We start from the raw sequence: 15,043 nt of genomic DNA, 5'->3' as shown, positions 1-15,043 counted from the left end.
AACAATTAAGCAAATAAACTATAAACAACTAGAACACTACGTCTAATGTCCTATCTTATAGTCACGGCTCTGATACCAATCTGTAAAACCCCGGCTAAAGCGGAATACGCCCGAGTGTGACGTACAGATTACCCAAAACACATGTGACACTATTAAGTGACAATATTATCATTAATTAATTTAAACATCAAGTACACAAGTTGTAACAAGAAATACAAGGAAAATACAAGAACAATTAACAAATTGTCCATTTATTAATATAACCTAAGTTCTAGTGTCTTCTCCGTTTCATCCTCTAATAATTGTACCTGTAGCATATATATAAAATAAAGGTCAACTATATGAATAGTTGGTGAGTTCACACAGTTGAAAAATAATATATAAAAACCATACAATTCCATGAAAACTTGTGAAAATCACATAAGGGTTCTTTACATTAGAAACAATGGTCCATGAGTGTAAAGAATAAATGAAGGTCTTTTCCAGTTGGGATTGTGCACCAACGTACTCAGATCGGAGTCCCTTTTCCACCAGAAACAAATGGTCCATGGGTGCAAAGGGGGGCGTATGATCATACTTATCGAATAAATCCATGCACGTAATAATTGAGCAAGTAACAAGTAAACACACAAGTCCATGATGCGAATTGTAGTTTGTAAATAATAAATAAAATAAATTGAATTTTGATAGGATATATATGCTACCCCAAAATAGTTAAAAAAAAGGGTAAAAATGGGGTGTGAGAAACTCACATTTGATATTGGAGACAACTTGAAATAATAACTGAAAGCGAGTTAACAAACGAAGCAATAGAATCTCACGAAACTATAAATAATAACGAAGATACAAAAATCAAGGACTAGCTACCGGAATTATAAAGTTAATTAACTTATGGTAAATGGGGACTTGGGGATTTTAATGAGTTTAACTAAAAAAATTAAAGTTTATATAATTCATTTGATGTTTATTAGTTGAAGAATGATTTGTAGACAAATAATTATAACTTATTAATATAAGATTAAATAATAATATTAATAACAAATTATGATTAAATATTTGTTTCCAAGTAACATAATTAAATAATTTAAATGTTTTGCATGAATTCTCTTAAAGAAAATTATAAATAGTAGTTATGTTGAAATAAAATAAACAATAATTAATTTACTCAATTATTAATTCAAAGATATGAAGTATGTTATATCTATTGTGAAATATTTTAAATAAAAGAAAATTTTATAAATAATCTTATTTAAAAGAAAGTTTATATGTTATAATGATCAACGAATCATAAGATTTAGATAAATATATATTCATGTTTGTTCTTGCAAAATAACTAGGCTTGATACAAGATTTAGAAAAATCAAAGTGTTCATCTTAGATATCCATGATCATAATGAATCTTAAAACCAATATATAATATTTTTATGATAAAAGTAACATGATCATGAAGAACTACTTATGAACAAGTATGAACATTCAAGATAAAATTAAAACAAAAGCTATAAAATGCTTGAAATGGTAACAACTTACTTGTTAGTGCTCTTAAACTTAAGAAAATAATGGATTGAGGTGTGAAAATAATAGAGGATTTGTCCTCCTTTTATAGTGAAAATATAGAGTTGTTATGTCTTATGGAATTAAAGAATTTAAATCATGTTTAATATAATTAAAACACAAATTAAAAATAGTTTAATGGAGCATTCAAAAGGTTTAACTATTTTAATAAACTTTGTGTAATTATAACATATATTAGTTTTTTATTAGTTAAGTAACATAATATGAAAAGATGATGATAATGATAAAATTAATAATAATAATAATTATAAATAATAAAAGTAGTAGTTGTATTTAAATAATAATTCTAGTAAATTGCATGAGACATGTACATAAATATTTGATCTTGATTATGAATGTTTTAAATGATTATGTAATACTACAAGGGTGGTGAAATGTATAATTGCATAGAAATGATCACATAAAATACATTAAAGAAAATTGAGATTAATAAATAATACAAAAATATATAAATTTAAATAGAAACAAAACTGAAAATTGAAAACGGGTTGGGTTTTCGGGTTTGAAAAGTAACGAATGTTACAAAACATGTGTCATACAATCAAGCGGAAGGTATTCAACAACCCGATCAACAAATTCCCACCACTATAAACGATGACGGTAAAAAATATATTTTAAAAAAATGTGGAAACACACGATTTTATGTGATAAGAAAGTAAAAAACTTTGATTGGGTGAAGATGATTTTATAAAATAGAGTGAAGATGGTTGTTTAGTTTTATAAGAATTTATGGTGAAAATTTTGGGTAGGTCGATGTATTTAATTCTGATGTCTAAAACATGCCGGCTAATAGAAAAAAAATTGATGGCTAAAAGAAAAAAAAATAGAAACTGGCTAGATATTTAAGAAATATTGGATTTTAATAATCCCTATTAAATGATATTGGCCTATAATAATCCATATTTGTTTTATAGCCACTGGCGGTCCCAAATTCAAAAAAGTTGGCCCCCAATGGTCCCCCGTTAAAAATGACTTAACGGCGTTATAGTTTTTTTCTGAATTTCAAACCAATGTTTTAGGGCTTTTGATCGTTAGGAGGATACGAGTCGATTGGTGTAAAACTTAGTTTGAAATAGTGCTTCAAAATGACGAAAAATATGCTTCAATTAGGGTGTTTGAACTTACAATTAACCAAAATCAAGTCGTTTGGATCATTGTTTCGAGCTAAGTTTTACACCAATCGACTTGTATCCTCTTAACGATCAAAAGCCCTAAAACATTGTTTGAAATTCAGAAAAAACTATAACGACGTTAAGTCATTTTTAACGGGAGACCATTGGGAGGCAACTTTTTTGAATTTGGGACCGCCAGTGGCGATAAAACGAATAGGGATTATTATCGGCCAATATTATTTAATAGGGATTATTAAAATCCAATATTCCAATATTTAATTAAGTAGGTAAATGTATCTAGTTTTTGGGGCTATATTACACCGACTAAGAATATGATTAAGAGATAAAAAGATAGAAGCCGGCTAAGTATTTAATAGGGTTGGTAAGTTGGTAAACTATTCGATTTTGGCGGCTAAAATTAGATGGCTAAAAGAAAAAAAGAAGACGGTTAAGTGAAGCTTTAGCCTACAAGCCGAGTTGGAGCCGGCTAAGAAGGAATATATGGAGTTGGCTAGTGAATAGACACATATCCCGAAGCCGGCTAAGAGTAAATGATGTCGGCTAAATAACCAGATATGTAGGCCAAGTTTAGCTGTCTTTTTATAGACTAAAGATGAATCTCGTTTACTTTTCACAAAATTCTGTGTCTATAAAGTGGCGGCTAAGGCTTAGCCGTCTTGCCGGCTTCGCTGACTTGTCACTTGTTTATTGGTAAAAAAATAATGATTAAAGAGATGTAGACTAAATTAGATGTATCTGTTTTGGAAAAATTTGGGTCAAACTTATTTATTTTGATAATTTACCCTTTTTTTATGAGGTATGATGAAGTATGGTAAAAATAATTATTTAGGTAAAAATTCATTTATTTCCTTTCGTATGTCAGTTGAGCTAAATCTCATTTATTAAATAAATTGAATAAGTTTATGGTTTTTTTATTATATTTATTAGTATTGAATGTCTTGTGTTATTATTAATTATGTAACCTTAATCCATTTATTCTTTGTAAGGGGGTGTTTGGGATTCCTTATTTTTACCTCCTTATAACTTATAAAGAGAAGTCATAAGTTACAAATATGTAACTTATCAAAATTTTCTCTCACGTAATAAGAAAACTCAAACACTTCTTTTTAACTTATTATAAGCTATAAGTTATAAGGAGGTAAAAATAAGAAATCCTAAACACCCCCTTATTATCAATTATGAATTATGTAACCCTCATCCCATCGCAATCTATTTTCTTCTTTTCCTTCCAGCCGTCACTGCCTACAATGGCCACCATCTCATCCGCAAATGTTATCTTACCACCCATCCTAAACGATTGCCCATCCCCGAATTAGGATTCCGACCAAAAAAATTGCTGCTAATAGGCGATATGGCAACTCAAGCGTCGCCGTTGATAGACTTTCCACTAAGCTCGTCCACCGTTCCCATCGTATTCTTAGCCCAATCCCAATAGTGTCCACTTCATCGATTTTGGTTCCATATTTATGTTGCTTCTAGCATAAGCAAAGTAAAACTTATTACTACTCTTAAGAGAACAAAAGTAAAATACCAAATGCCATGAAGTGAAGACTTGTATAGAGTTTGTGAAGATATATATAATAAGACCATTCTCTATGATGGGGACATCGAAGCCCCAATGCCACACCAGCGTTATGTAAGCACCGGGTGTATCGAGGCCCCAACCAATAATGTCTCGCTATATTTTAATGCCCTAAGGGCACCCATATATATATGTGTGTGTGTGTGTGTGTGAGAGAGAGAGAGAGAGAGAGAGAGAGATGAAGAGAGTTGTTGGAGAGGGGGGGCATTTTTACTTCCACACCGATCCTTGAAACGATGGGCATACACCGTGCCCCACCACTGAAGGCGCCCCTTAATGATGTTCAGCACCCGCCATCAATCACCGTGTCCCATAGCGGGTGGTCTAAATACTACAAGTTTGTGAAGGATATAATACTTTTTACTTCTATTATATTCTTCTCTTTAGAAGGGTGAATTTCTTTTTAATTCTTCTTGTCTGCAAAATTTGATCCGACACCTCTAAACTTAGATGGTGTGCCACTAACCTCATTGGCTGAAGATATAATACTAATTACAATGTGAATATGATAATAACAATAATAACATTGGTCAAATGGGATTTGGTGGTAAAAAAATAAAAATAGATGCATAATTCGGATGTCTTCGATACCCTCCAAAGACCAACCTAAACACCATTATTATCAAATGATAAACATGTTTGATTGGTGATACCTACATCCCCTCAACTTAACAGTCTAACATCTCTTCCAAATATTCGATACCCTTCCTTCCGATTTTCTTACATGCGAATAAAAAAGCATCTCCAACTTAATAAATAAATACACACACAAAAACAAAAATTCTTTTTCATCGCCGAAACCCATATCACCAATTTCGTCCTCACCCACACTCGCACTTTGATCGATAAATACACACACAATATTATTTTATATAACCCGTCCCACTTAATCAAATGAATGTCCTTATCCTGCTTCCGTTTAATTGGAGTAACATATTCATAAATAAATGCTAGCTACTATTTCTTATTTAAGTAAGAGATGACCAACAATTGACACTTGACATATACATTCAAGTCTCAAAAACATGGAGGAAGAAATTACCAAAGTGAGTATCACTCAAAGTCTAGGAAGAAGCATAAGTAAAGGTCTTCATAGACTATCTCCGGGTGCGGGTGGTAGCCATGTTGGACGGACTAGTCCTCACGGGCTTGAAGACGAAGAGGCCTTACGATGGGCTGCTTTGGAGAAACTACCTACATATAACCGGTTACGAACCACCATCTTCAAGTCTTATGATCTTGATCCTGCGGATCAACAGCAACTACCGAACGAAAACATGTTGTTAGACGTGCGAGATCTTGATTCGCAAGCTCAACAAAGCTTTATTGATAAGTTTTTTAAAGTCGCCGAAGAGGATAACGAGATTTTCTTGAGGAAGTTTAGAGATCGTGTTGACAAGTAAGCTTTCGCGTAAATCATTAATGAATTTAAATGTTGATATGTGTTTAAATATATGCAACTAGGAACTACTCACTAGTCACTACTACAATCCTCATAACAAATCATCAGTTAGTTTCCTGATCCTCATAACAAATCATGTTGTGTCTTCAAATCCTAAAATATTTAAGTGGATTTCGTTAAATTAAAGATATATATGGTAAGAAGCTTCTGTTGAGAATCAATGCTATCATATTGATATCAAAGTTCCCCATGAAAAGAAAAGATGTAGGGAAAAGGCTAAACATGTATTTGCAAAAAAACAAAGATAGCACTATCTAACTAGGTTGCAATGATTTAATTTGATTGACATAATACAGGCCGTATTGACTTTGTCAACTCTTAATTACAAATAAAGTTATTACTCGTCACTCTTTAAGTGCAAAATTTGAAAAACAAAAATTTTAAGGTAAATTAAATGATTATTTTTTTCTGCTTATCATGACAATAATTCCTTAGAAATTGGGTTCATCAATATTGTTTATTAATGTTGGTTGTGTGTGTGTTTAAGGATAAACTTGTAAATTGACTAATTAATTCTAAAAATGAACATTTATAATGAGACAAATAAGCATAGAATTATAGATATTTTTATGGGACGAATGGAGTAGTCATCACCATTGATATATTATCCACACAACACTACAAATATGCCCCTGTTTTTCAACGGTGAAAAATTTTGTTTCAGACGGTCCGTCTAAACAGATATCGCTGCCAAAACACCAAGGCTATTCTAGGTGGTCTTGGGAACCGCCCGGTACCCATAACCAAAATATAGACCATTCAAATAAAAAAAAAGAATTAACACCAAGAGAACAACCTAAATTTGAGCCTAGAACCGACCAAAAACACCAAAGCTATTCCACATCATTGTCAATTTATAGAGGTTGTTTATAATTTTTCTCATATCACACAAGTCGTAAAAGGTTATACGGTCCATATAATATGTAGAAAATTAAGGATAATATAGGACTACATAAAATAAATAAGATTTAATACGAGCGGTTACATAAATCAAATAGAGTATTATTTTTAGCTCATTTTCTATCCATATCCATATAAGAGTATTCCCAATAGATTCTCTACCTATCTCTTTAAATACCACTAAAAACCATTATCTTTTCTCTCGTCTTTTCAATTAGATAATACTTTTTAATATCTTTATTGTTATATTTTCTCTCTCATTTACTAATAATTACTTTAACAATTATAAAAAATTATAAAGGGTGAATAATGTTTCTCTAAATTTATTCTCAAATAATAACATTTTCCCTATGTTCCACTCATAACCACTCTACAAAATATAGAGAATACACTCACATATTTATGGAGTAGTTGTTGTGAATTCTCAATTACATTAACAATCACTATATTTTCTCTCTCATGTTTAATTAAATAATATTTTTTATATCTTTATTATTATTATTATTATTTCTTGTTCCTCTACTCATAACCATTTTAATAAAAATATTAATAAATTACATGGTGTAACCGACATAAACCCAAATTTAACTTTTCGACATAACATTTTCTCTCTCATCTACTCATAATCATACCATATAATTTACAAAACTCACTATATATTCATAGTAAACATACTGAGAATTTTCTTAAGATGGTCTGCAAAAGTTATATAGCCCTTATAACCTATGCAATGCGTGTAGATTTACAACATTGACCGAGTTGGCAGTGGTGTGTTATAGTGGCGGATTCATGTTGACACAAGTGGGGTAGACGTATACAAAACCCTTTTACCGGTTTGGTTAATACATGGTTAAAACATGTTTGACTCAATTTGGTTCGGTATAGAAACCGATTTATGAGTAGAACTTGTTCAAACGATCAAATCGGTTCAGTATATAAACCGGTTAACCGATGAGAAACCGGTTTTAGGAAAAGAAATGTTTTTTCCCAAATCGGGTTGGTTTTAAAACCGCTTTTCAAGCCGACGACGCGGTTCAATTTACGGTTCACCGGCTTTTAGCCCAATTATATAATTTTCAAAAAGTAGGCCCAATATAAATAGGCCCCTTCCATTTTTGTGCTCACACCCTGCCGCAGGCCCGCACCTCAATTATTTATCGATTTCTATTGTTTGTAGAGGTGCACAAAAAACCAGAACCCGGAACCGGACCCGAAATAAATACCCAGAACCGGTTTTTTTAATACCCGGGTTTTTTATACCCGTATCCGACCCTACCCGTAGGGTACGGATAGGGTATGCATTTTGGCACTAAAACCCGAACCCGAACCGAACCCGATTTGTACCCGGTAATACCCGAAAACACGATTTGTACCCGGTAATACCCGAACCCGAAACCGGGGTTTTCCAATACCCGAACCGGGTATTTCAAATACCCGATGTATACCCGAAAAATACCTTAAAAATACCCGAATAATACCCCTAAAAAGTGTAAACTTTTAAAAAAATCCAATCTATACCAAAAAAATACTGGAAAAAACCCGTAAATAGGTTTTTTTCAATACCCGATAATAGGGTATTCACATACCCGGTTTTAGAATACCCGGTGCTATACCCGACCCGAACCCGATGCATAGGGTATGGTTTTTAGAGACAATATCCTACCCGAACCCGACCCGATTACTACCAATACCCGATTATACCCGTACCCGGTCATACCCGAACCCGGTTCTATACCCGAACCCGGGTATTTAAAAAACCTGATTTGTGCACCTCTAATTGTTTGGTAGTTTACTAACTTTTAGTTGGTACCAAGTTAAAATTTTATTTGGCATCAAACTAAATCGCAAGTTGTCGAACTATTCACTGAATTCACATGTTCTTTTCTGTTTGCAATTGTATTTTACTATTCACTCAATTTAGATTGTTCAGTTTGCATCTTTTAGTGAAACCCATTGACACCCTCAAACTTATGTGTATTTAAAAAAATTGTTATTGAGATTTGGTTGCTTGCTTAAAGTAGTATGTCATAACTGTAGGAATTTCATTTCGCTACGCTCAATTGTATATTTTATTTACTTGACCCGTTATGACTTACATGCACTTCTAACATGAACTATTTGTGATTTCCACTAACAAAAGTTTTTAAATCCATCACTGATGTATTGTGTCAAAAGTTATTTATTAATAAAATCTTATATGAACCTTTTAAAAGTGGGAGTGGTATATCTATATCAACACCCTTTTAAAAGTGAGGGTCGTGTATTCAAATCTAAAGAAAAAAAAAAGTTTAATACTTTACATAAAAAAATAAAATAAAATAAAACTCATTAATTTGAGATAGAGAAATTTGGTTATCTTAAACTTTAAAAAGATGATAAAAACTAATAGTAATGGAGTTTCATAACAATAAACGAAGTTCAACAAAATTAATTTAGAAACAGTAAAAATATTTGTTTACATTTTCCTTTTAAGTGAATAACTAGTACAGCAGTTGACAAATTGAGTAGAGCTAACTTTGGGATTTTTTAAGTCTAACACCTAATTACTAATAAACAAAATAATTTCAGGGTTGGAATCTCCCTTCCAACAGTAGAAGTTCGGTTTCAAAACTTGTCCGTAGAAGTTGATTGTCACGTCGGAGATAGAGCACTTCCGACGCTGATAAATGCTGCTAGAAATATTGTGGAATCCCTTCTAGCTTCTGTCGGCATCAGTTTCATTAAAAAAGCAAAACTTCGCATTCTTAAAGATACATCGGGGATTATTAAACCCGGAAGGTATGTTTTAACTCTTCGAGATCATATTATTTGCCAACTTTTTCTTCAATATTTAAACAAAGTTTTAACCTATGTTACAGGATGACACTTCTTTTGGGGCCACCATCTTCGGGTAAGACGACACTTTTGTTGGCATTGGCGGGAAGGTTGGATCCAAGTTTAAGAGTTGAAGGAGAAATAACTTACAACGGTCATAAGCTTAATGAATTTGAACCACGAAGGACATCAGCTTACATTAGCCAGATGGATATTCACGCCGGAGAAATGACCGTCAAGGAGACTCTAGATTTCTCAGCAAGATGCCAAGGAGTGGGAACACGTTTTGGTAAGTAAATGAACTTGCCAAGATCCAACCTCTGTGTTATTTCTTAAAACAAAAACATATGGTTTATAACTAACTATAAACATTGAGATACAGAATTACTATCTGAGCTTGCGAGGAGAGAAAAGCAACTAGGGATCATCCCAGAAGCTGAAGTTGACCTCTTCATGAAGGCAACTGCAATTGAAGGAGATCAGAGAAGCTTAATAACATATTATACTCTAAGAGTAAGCGAGCCTCTTTTCAAGTTTCTAGTACATATCTTAACAAAATATTAATATGTCTTGCTATTTATCATGACACCTAAAATCAGATTTTGGGGCTTGATATATGTCGGGACACTTTTGTTGGAGATCAAATGAGACGAGGTATCTCTGGAGGCCAAAAGAAGCGTGTGACCACCGGAGAAATGCTTGTCGGACCAGCAAAAACGCTATTTATGGATGAAATATCAACAGGTCTAGATAGCTCAACCACATTTCAGATCGTAAAATGCATGCAACAAATAGCACATCTGACAGACTCAACAATCTTCATGTCCCTACTACAACCTGCCCCCGAGACCTTTGATCTATTTGATGACATCATCCTACTATCTGAGGGCCAGATTGTGTATCTGGGCCCACGAGAAAATACTGTTGAGTTCTTCGAGAGTTGTGGGTTCAAGTGTCCGGAGAGAAAGGGTACTGCTGACTTCTTACAAGAGGTAATTAACCACTAAGAATATTCTTTATTTGATTATGTACTAATAAGCGTATGTTAACTTAATTATATCATAATTTTGAATGTTGATGATAGGTGACATCTAAAAAGGACCAAGAACAATATTGGGCAGATAGAAACATACCATATAAATACATTTCAGTAAGTGAATTTGGTCAGCGGTTTAAGAGTTTTCATGTAGGGGAGAAACTACAACACGAGCTATCTGTCCCATATGACAAAAGTCAAAGTCACAGGGCTGCTTTAGTGTATAAGAAGTACTTGGTACCCAAAATAGAGCTCCTTAAGGCATCATGGGACAAAGAAGTGCTGCTGATGAAAAGAAACGCTCCAATATATGTTTTCAGAACTATGCAAATCATGTTCATATCATTTATTTGCACAACTCTTTATATAAGGACCTCAATGCACCAAAGGAACGAAATAGATGGAGCCCTTTATATAGGCGCACTTTTAGGCAGCGTGCTTATTAACATGTTTAACGGGTTTGCTGATTTGGCATTGACTGTCATGAGACTTCCTGTTGTTTACAAACAAAGAGACCTCATGTTCCACCCCCCATGGGCTTTCACACTACCAGCTTTTCTGCTTCGAATTCCCATATCTATAATTGAAAGTATTATATGGACTGTTCTCCTATATTGGGGTGTTGATCTTGCCCCTGATGCTGGCAGGTAACTAATTATTATTATTATTATTATTATTATTATTATTATTATTTTTCTAATGTATTATAGTAAATATTCGACATTATATGCTAATGGAATATGTTTCATGTTAAGGTTCTTCAAGCATCTCCTCTTGGTTTTTCTGATTCAGAATGTGGCAGCAGGACTGTTCAAGCTGATTGCGGGAGTTTGTAAGACGATGAATATGGCCAACACAGGGGGATCTGTTGTACTTCTGCTTATATTTTTGCTGGCTGGTTTCATTTTACCAAGATCCCAAATTCCAAACTGGTGGGAATGGGCTTATTGGCTATCACCCTTGGCATACAATTTCAAAGCCATTGCCATCAATGAGTTCCTTGACCCCAGATGGACCAGCCAAAGAGTATGTCCCTATTTTTTTTTATAACTAAAATTCTAGTAACTACTACAACATAGTTATATATTTGATATTTCGCTTTTTCATAGAGTACCGACAATACAACAAACCTAGGTTTTGCTATCTTAAAGAGTATGGATATCCCAACATCAGAAAGCTCATATTGGATTGGTGCTGGTGCTCTTCTTGGATTCGTATTTCTTTTCAACATCCTTTTTACTGTGTCTCTTATGTATTTGCAAGGTAAGTTAGTTGACTGTTTTAAAATTCTTGAGACTAGTATATCTTTTAATGACTAAACTTGGTGGGTATTATAATTACTAACCAGCCCCTGGAAAACCACAAGCAATAATCTCCAAGGAAAAAGCTGCAGCCATGGATGGTTTTGATGTTGAAGGAGCAAATTCAGGTAATCGTGTTCCTGAAACTTACTAGTATTATACTTTTAAGTTTACATGAAAATAACTAATTAATTAATCATAAGTTTTTACTAAAATCAAACTTTGTAGAGGGAAACAAGGAAAAGCACCAGATCCGTTCTTCCATTTCCGATGCTAAAAGTGCAAATAAGAAAGGGATGGTTCTTCCATTTACGCCACTTTCCATGGCATTCGATAACGTGAATTATTATGTTGACATGCCTAGTGTGAGCTTATTTCTTTAAAATGCTATTCGTTTAGTATATGTATCATATATTTAGTCTTATGATTATTGTTGAAATAGGAAATGAAAGAACAAGGTGTGACAGAAAGTAGATTGCAGTTACTTACAGACGTGACTGGTGCTTTTAGACCTGGAGTCCTAACTGCTTTGATGGGAGTTAGTGGTGCTGGAAAAACTACTTTAATGGATGTCTTAGCCGGACGAAAAACAGGTGGTTATATTGAGGGAGATATAAGAATATCTGGATTCCCAAAGAAACAAGAAACATTTGCTAGAATATCTGGATATTGTGAACAAAATGATATCCACTCTCCCACAGTAACTGTTCATGAATCTTTGATCTACTCAGCGTTCCTTCGTCTCTCAAAAGAAGTTAGCAAGGAAGACAAAATGGTAAAATACCATTGATCTTATTAATGAACCAAAAGCATATAAAGTATCAATAATAATAATACTTGCTTTAATGTATTCAGGTATTTGTGAGTGAAGTGATGGAGCTAGTTGAACTAGACAATATCAAGGATGCAATAGTGGGACTTCCAGGAGTTAGTGGTTTATCAACAGAACAAAGAAAAAGGTTAACAATTGCGGTAGAACTTGTTGCTAATCCTTCAATTATTTTCATGGATGAACCAACTTCGGGGCTTGATGCAAGAGCAGCTGCCATTGTGATGAGAGCTGTAAGAAACACTGTTGATACAGGGCGAACCGTTGTTTGCACCATTCATCAACCTAGCATTGATATCTTCGAATCCTTTGATGATTTGTTACTTTTAAAAAGAGGAGGGCAAGTGATCTATTCAGGTCCTATTGGCACACATTCTCAACAAATCATCGAGTATTTTGAGGTATGTGTTTTTACTTCCACGATAACTAAATTAAAAATAATGAAGTTAAATTTAGTTTTGTGTTCTTCATATAATCAGGCTGTTAAAGGGGTTCCAAAGATTCCTGAAAAATACAATCCAGCGACATGGATGTTAGAAGTGAGCTCGGGTGCTGCAGAGATGCGGCTTGGAATCGATTTTGCCGAATATTTCACGACATCATCTTTTTATCAGTAAATCTTTCACATACAGAGGCGGACCTATTAGCAAACCAAGGGGGGCGGCCGCCCACCTTAAATTTTTTTTTAGTGTTATTTGTTTGTGAAAATCCCGATCGCCCCTTTTAAAATTAGTGTTAAGTCCCGATGTCGCCCCACCAAGAAAATAATTCCTGGGTCTGCCACTGTTCACATAGTTATATAAATTAAAGTGACATCTGTTTATATAAAGTCAATCATTAACTAACTAATATGGTAATCATAGGAGGAACAAGTCTTTGGTAAAGGAATTAAGTGCACCTCCTCCGGGAGCAGTAGATCTTCACTTTGAAACACAATATGCTCAATCTTCATGGGGACAATTCACGTCATGTTTATGGAAAATGTGGTGGAGTTATTGGCGAAATCCGGATTATAACCTTGTCCGTTTCTGCTTTACCTTGCTTTGTGCAGTTATGGTTGGGACAGTATTTTGGAAAATTGGCAACAAAAAGTAAAATCTTGCAAGAATATTTATCTATAACTTATAAAAATATAAAATGAATTTATAAACAAGATTCATTATTGATGTTAATTAAATCTTTCCAGGTCCAGCAGTAATGATCTGAGCACTGTCATAGGCGCCATGTACTCTGCTATTTTCTTTGTTGGTATTAACAACAGCCAGACCGTGCAACCAGTTGTTGCTACAGAAAGAACGATCTTTTATCGAGAAAGAGCCGCAGGGATGTACTCTTCGTTACCTTATGCCATGGCGCAGGTAGGTTTTATTTCTAAACATATATACTTATATATTTACATATTTGTTTCAAATTTTATGAAACTTTTTTATTGAATTTGTGATTCAGGTGATTGTGGAGATACCATATGTATTACTTCAAACAATATATTACACCATAATTGTGTATTCTATGGTGTCGTTCGAATGGACAGCTGATAAATTCTTCTGGTTTTTCTTCATTGACTTCTTTTCATTTCTCTACTTCACATACTTTGGAATGATGACTGTTTCTATCACACCGAATGACCAAATAGCTGCTATATTTGCTGCCGGGTTTTACCTACTTTTCAATGTCTTCTCAGGATTTTATATCCCACACCCTGTAAGAACGAAATTTCAATTTCTTAAGTTTTTTTTTTCTTTTAAAAAGTTTGGTTTTGAAAAGAATATAGAATTTACTAACGTTGGCTTATTGAATATTTAGAAAATTCCCGGATACTGGATTTGGTACTACTGGATCTGTCCAATGGCTTGGACTGTTTACGGGTGCATTGTTTCACAATATCATGACGCAAATTACGAAATTGTTGTGCCTGGGCAACTATCTAACCCAACCATGTCAGGTTTTATCAAAGACTACTATGGTTTTGAATTGGATTTCATGGGTCCGGTTGCTGCGGTTCTTGTCAGTTTTTGCATCTTCTTTGCACTGCTTTATGCCTTCTTTCTTAGGACACTGAACTTCCAAACGAGATAGAAAGCATGAAACTTGAGTTTGTAATGTTTATATATTGTAACTTAATTCTACTATTGTATTGTTGTTGTTAGGTCATTTGTTTTAAATCTAAGAAAAAGGTGCCTCTGTGCTTGAAATTCTTCATAAAGTCAAAGATAGTAAGCACTAATTCAAGGTGCCTTTGTGCTTGAATTTCTTCATCCTTTTTAACTTTCAGGTTGTTGAATTAACCTGGAGAGGAAAAACAAACATACTATGTTTCTCCTAGATGGCGTTGCTTAACAAATTCTCCTAATATGTTAGTTTTTGATTACTTCTCCTAAGTTGTTTTCTACCCTTGTGTTTGAAAGTCTTCT

At 33.7% G+C, this 15,043-nt stretch overlaps 1 protein-coding gene across 1 annotated transcript; it reads left to right on the top strand.

Annotated features, from left to right (window-relative positions):
• Window positions 1–4,932: 4,932 nt before the first annotated feature.
• On the top strand, window positions 4,933–14,710 carry LOC143605831 (ABC transporter G family member 29-like). Its single transcript, XM_077081805.1, has 17 exons — window positions 4,933–5,689; window positions 9,221–9,430; window positions 9,511–9,755; window positions 9,849–9,979; window positions 10,066–10,458; window positions 10,551–11,149; window positions 11,258–11,528; window positions 11,612–11,765; window positions 11,851–11,931; window positions 12,032–12,168; window positions 12,246–12,578; window positions 12,659–13,033; window positions 13,112–13,245; window positions 13,496–13,723; window positions 13,819–13,990; window positions 14,079–14,333; window positions 14,436–14,710. Exons 1-17 carry the CDS (start codon window positions 5,316–5,318, stop codon window positions 14,706–14,708), a joined length of 4,365 nt encoding a protein of 1,454 aa, XP_076937920.1. The 5' UTR covers window positions 4,933–5,315; the 3' UTR covers window positions 14,709–14,710.
• Window positions 14,711–15,043: the final 333 nt, after the last annotated feature.

Source organism: Bidens hawaiensis, unplaced genomic scaffold (assembly GCF_021521415.1).
Source record: "Bidens hawaiensis isolate Kalapana, Puna unplaced genomic scaffold, B.hawaiensis_p1.1 tig00071645_1, whole genome shotgun sequence".
NCBI lineage: Eukaryota > Viridiplantae > Streptophyta > Magnoliopsida > Asterales > Asteraceae > Bidens > Bidens hawaiensis.
This window is presented reverse-complemented; position numbering and strand designations above follow the sequence as displayed.

What these genes read in the sequence shown, in the direction of transcription:
- LOC143605831 (XM_077081805.1), top strand. Translation starts at nt 5,316, where the DNA reads ATGGAGGAAGAAATTACCAAAGTGAGTATCACTCAAAGTCTAGGAAGA. An exon ending in TTAGCAAGGAAGACAAAATG is followed by an intron (nt 12,579 to 12,658) that starts GTAAAATACCAT and finishes TAATGTATTCAG; the next exon opens with GTATTTGTGAGTGAAGTGAT. An exon ending in GATTTTATATCCCACACCCT is followed by an intron (nt 14,334 to 14,435) that starts GTAAGAACGAAA and finishes TTGAATATTTAG; the next exon opens with AAAATTCCCGGATACTGGAT.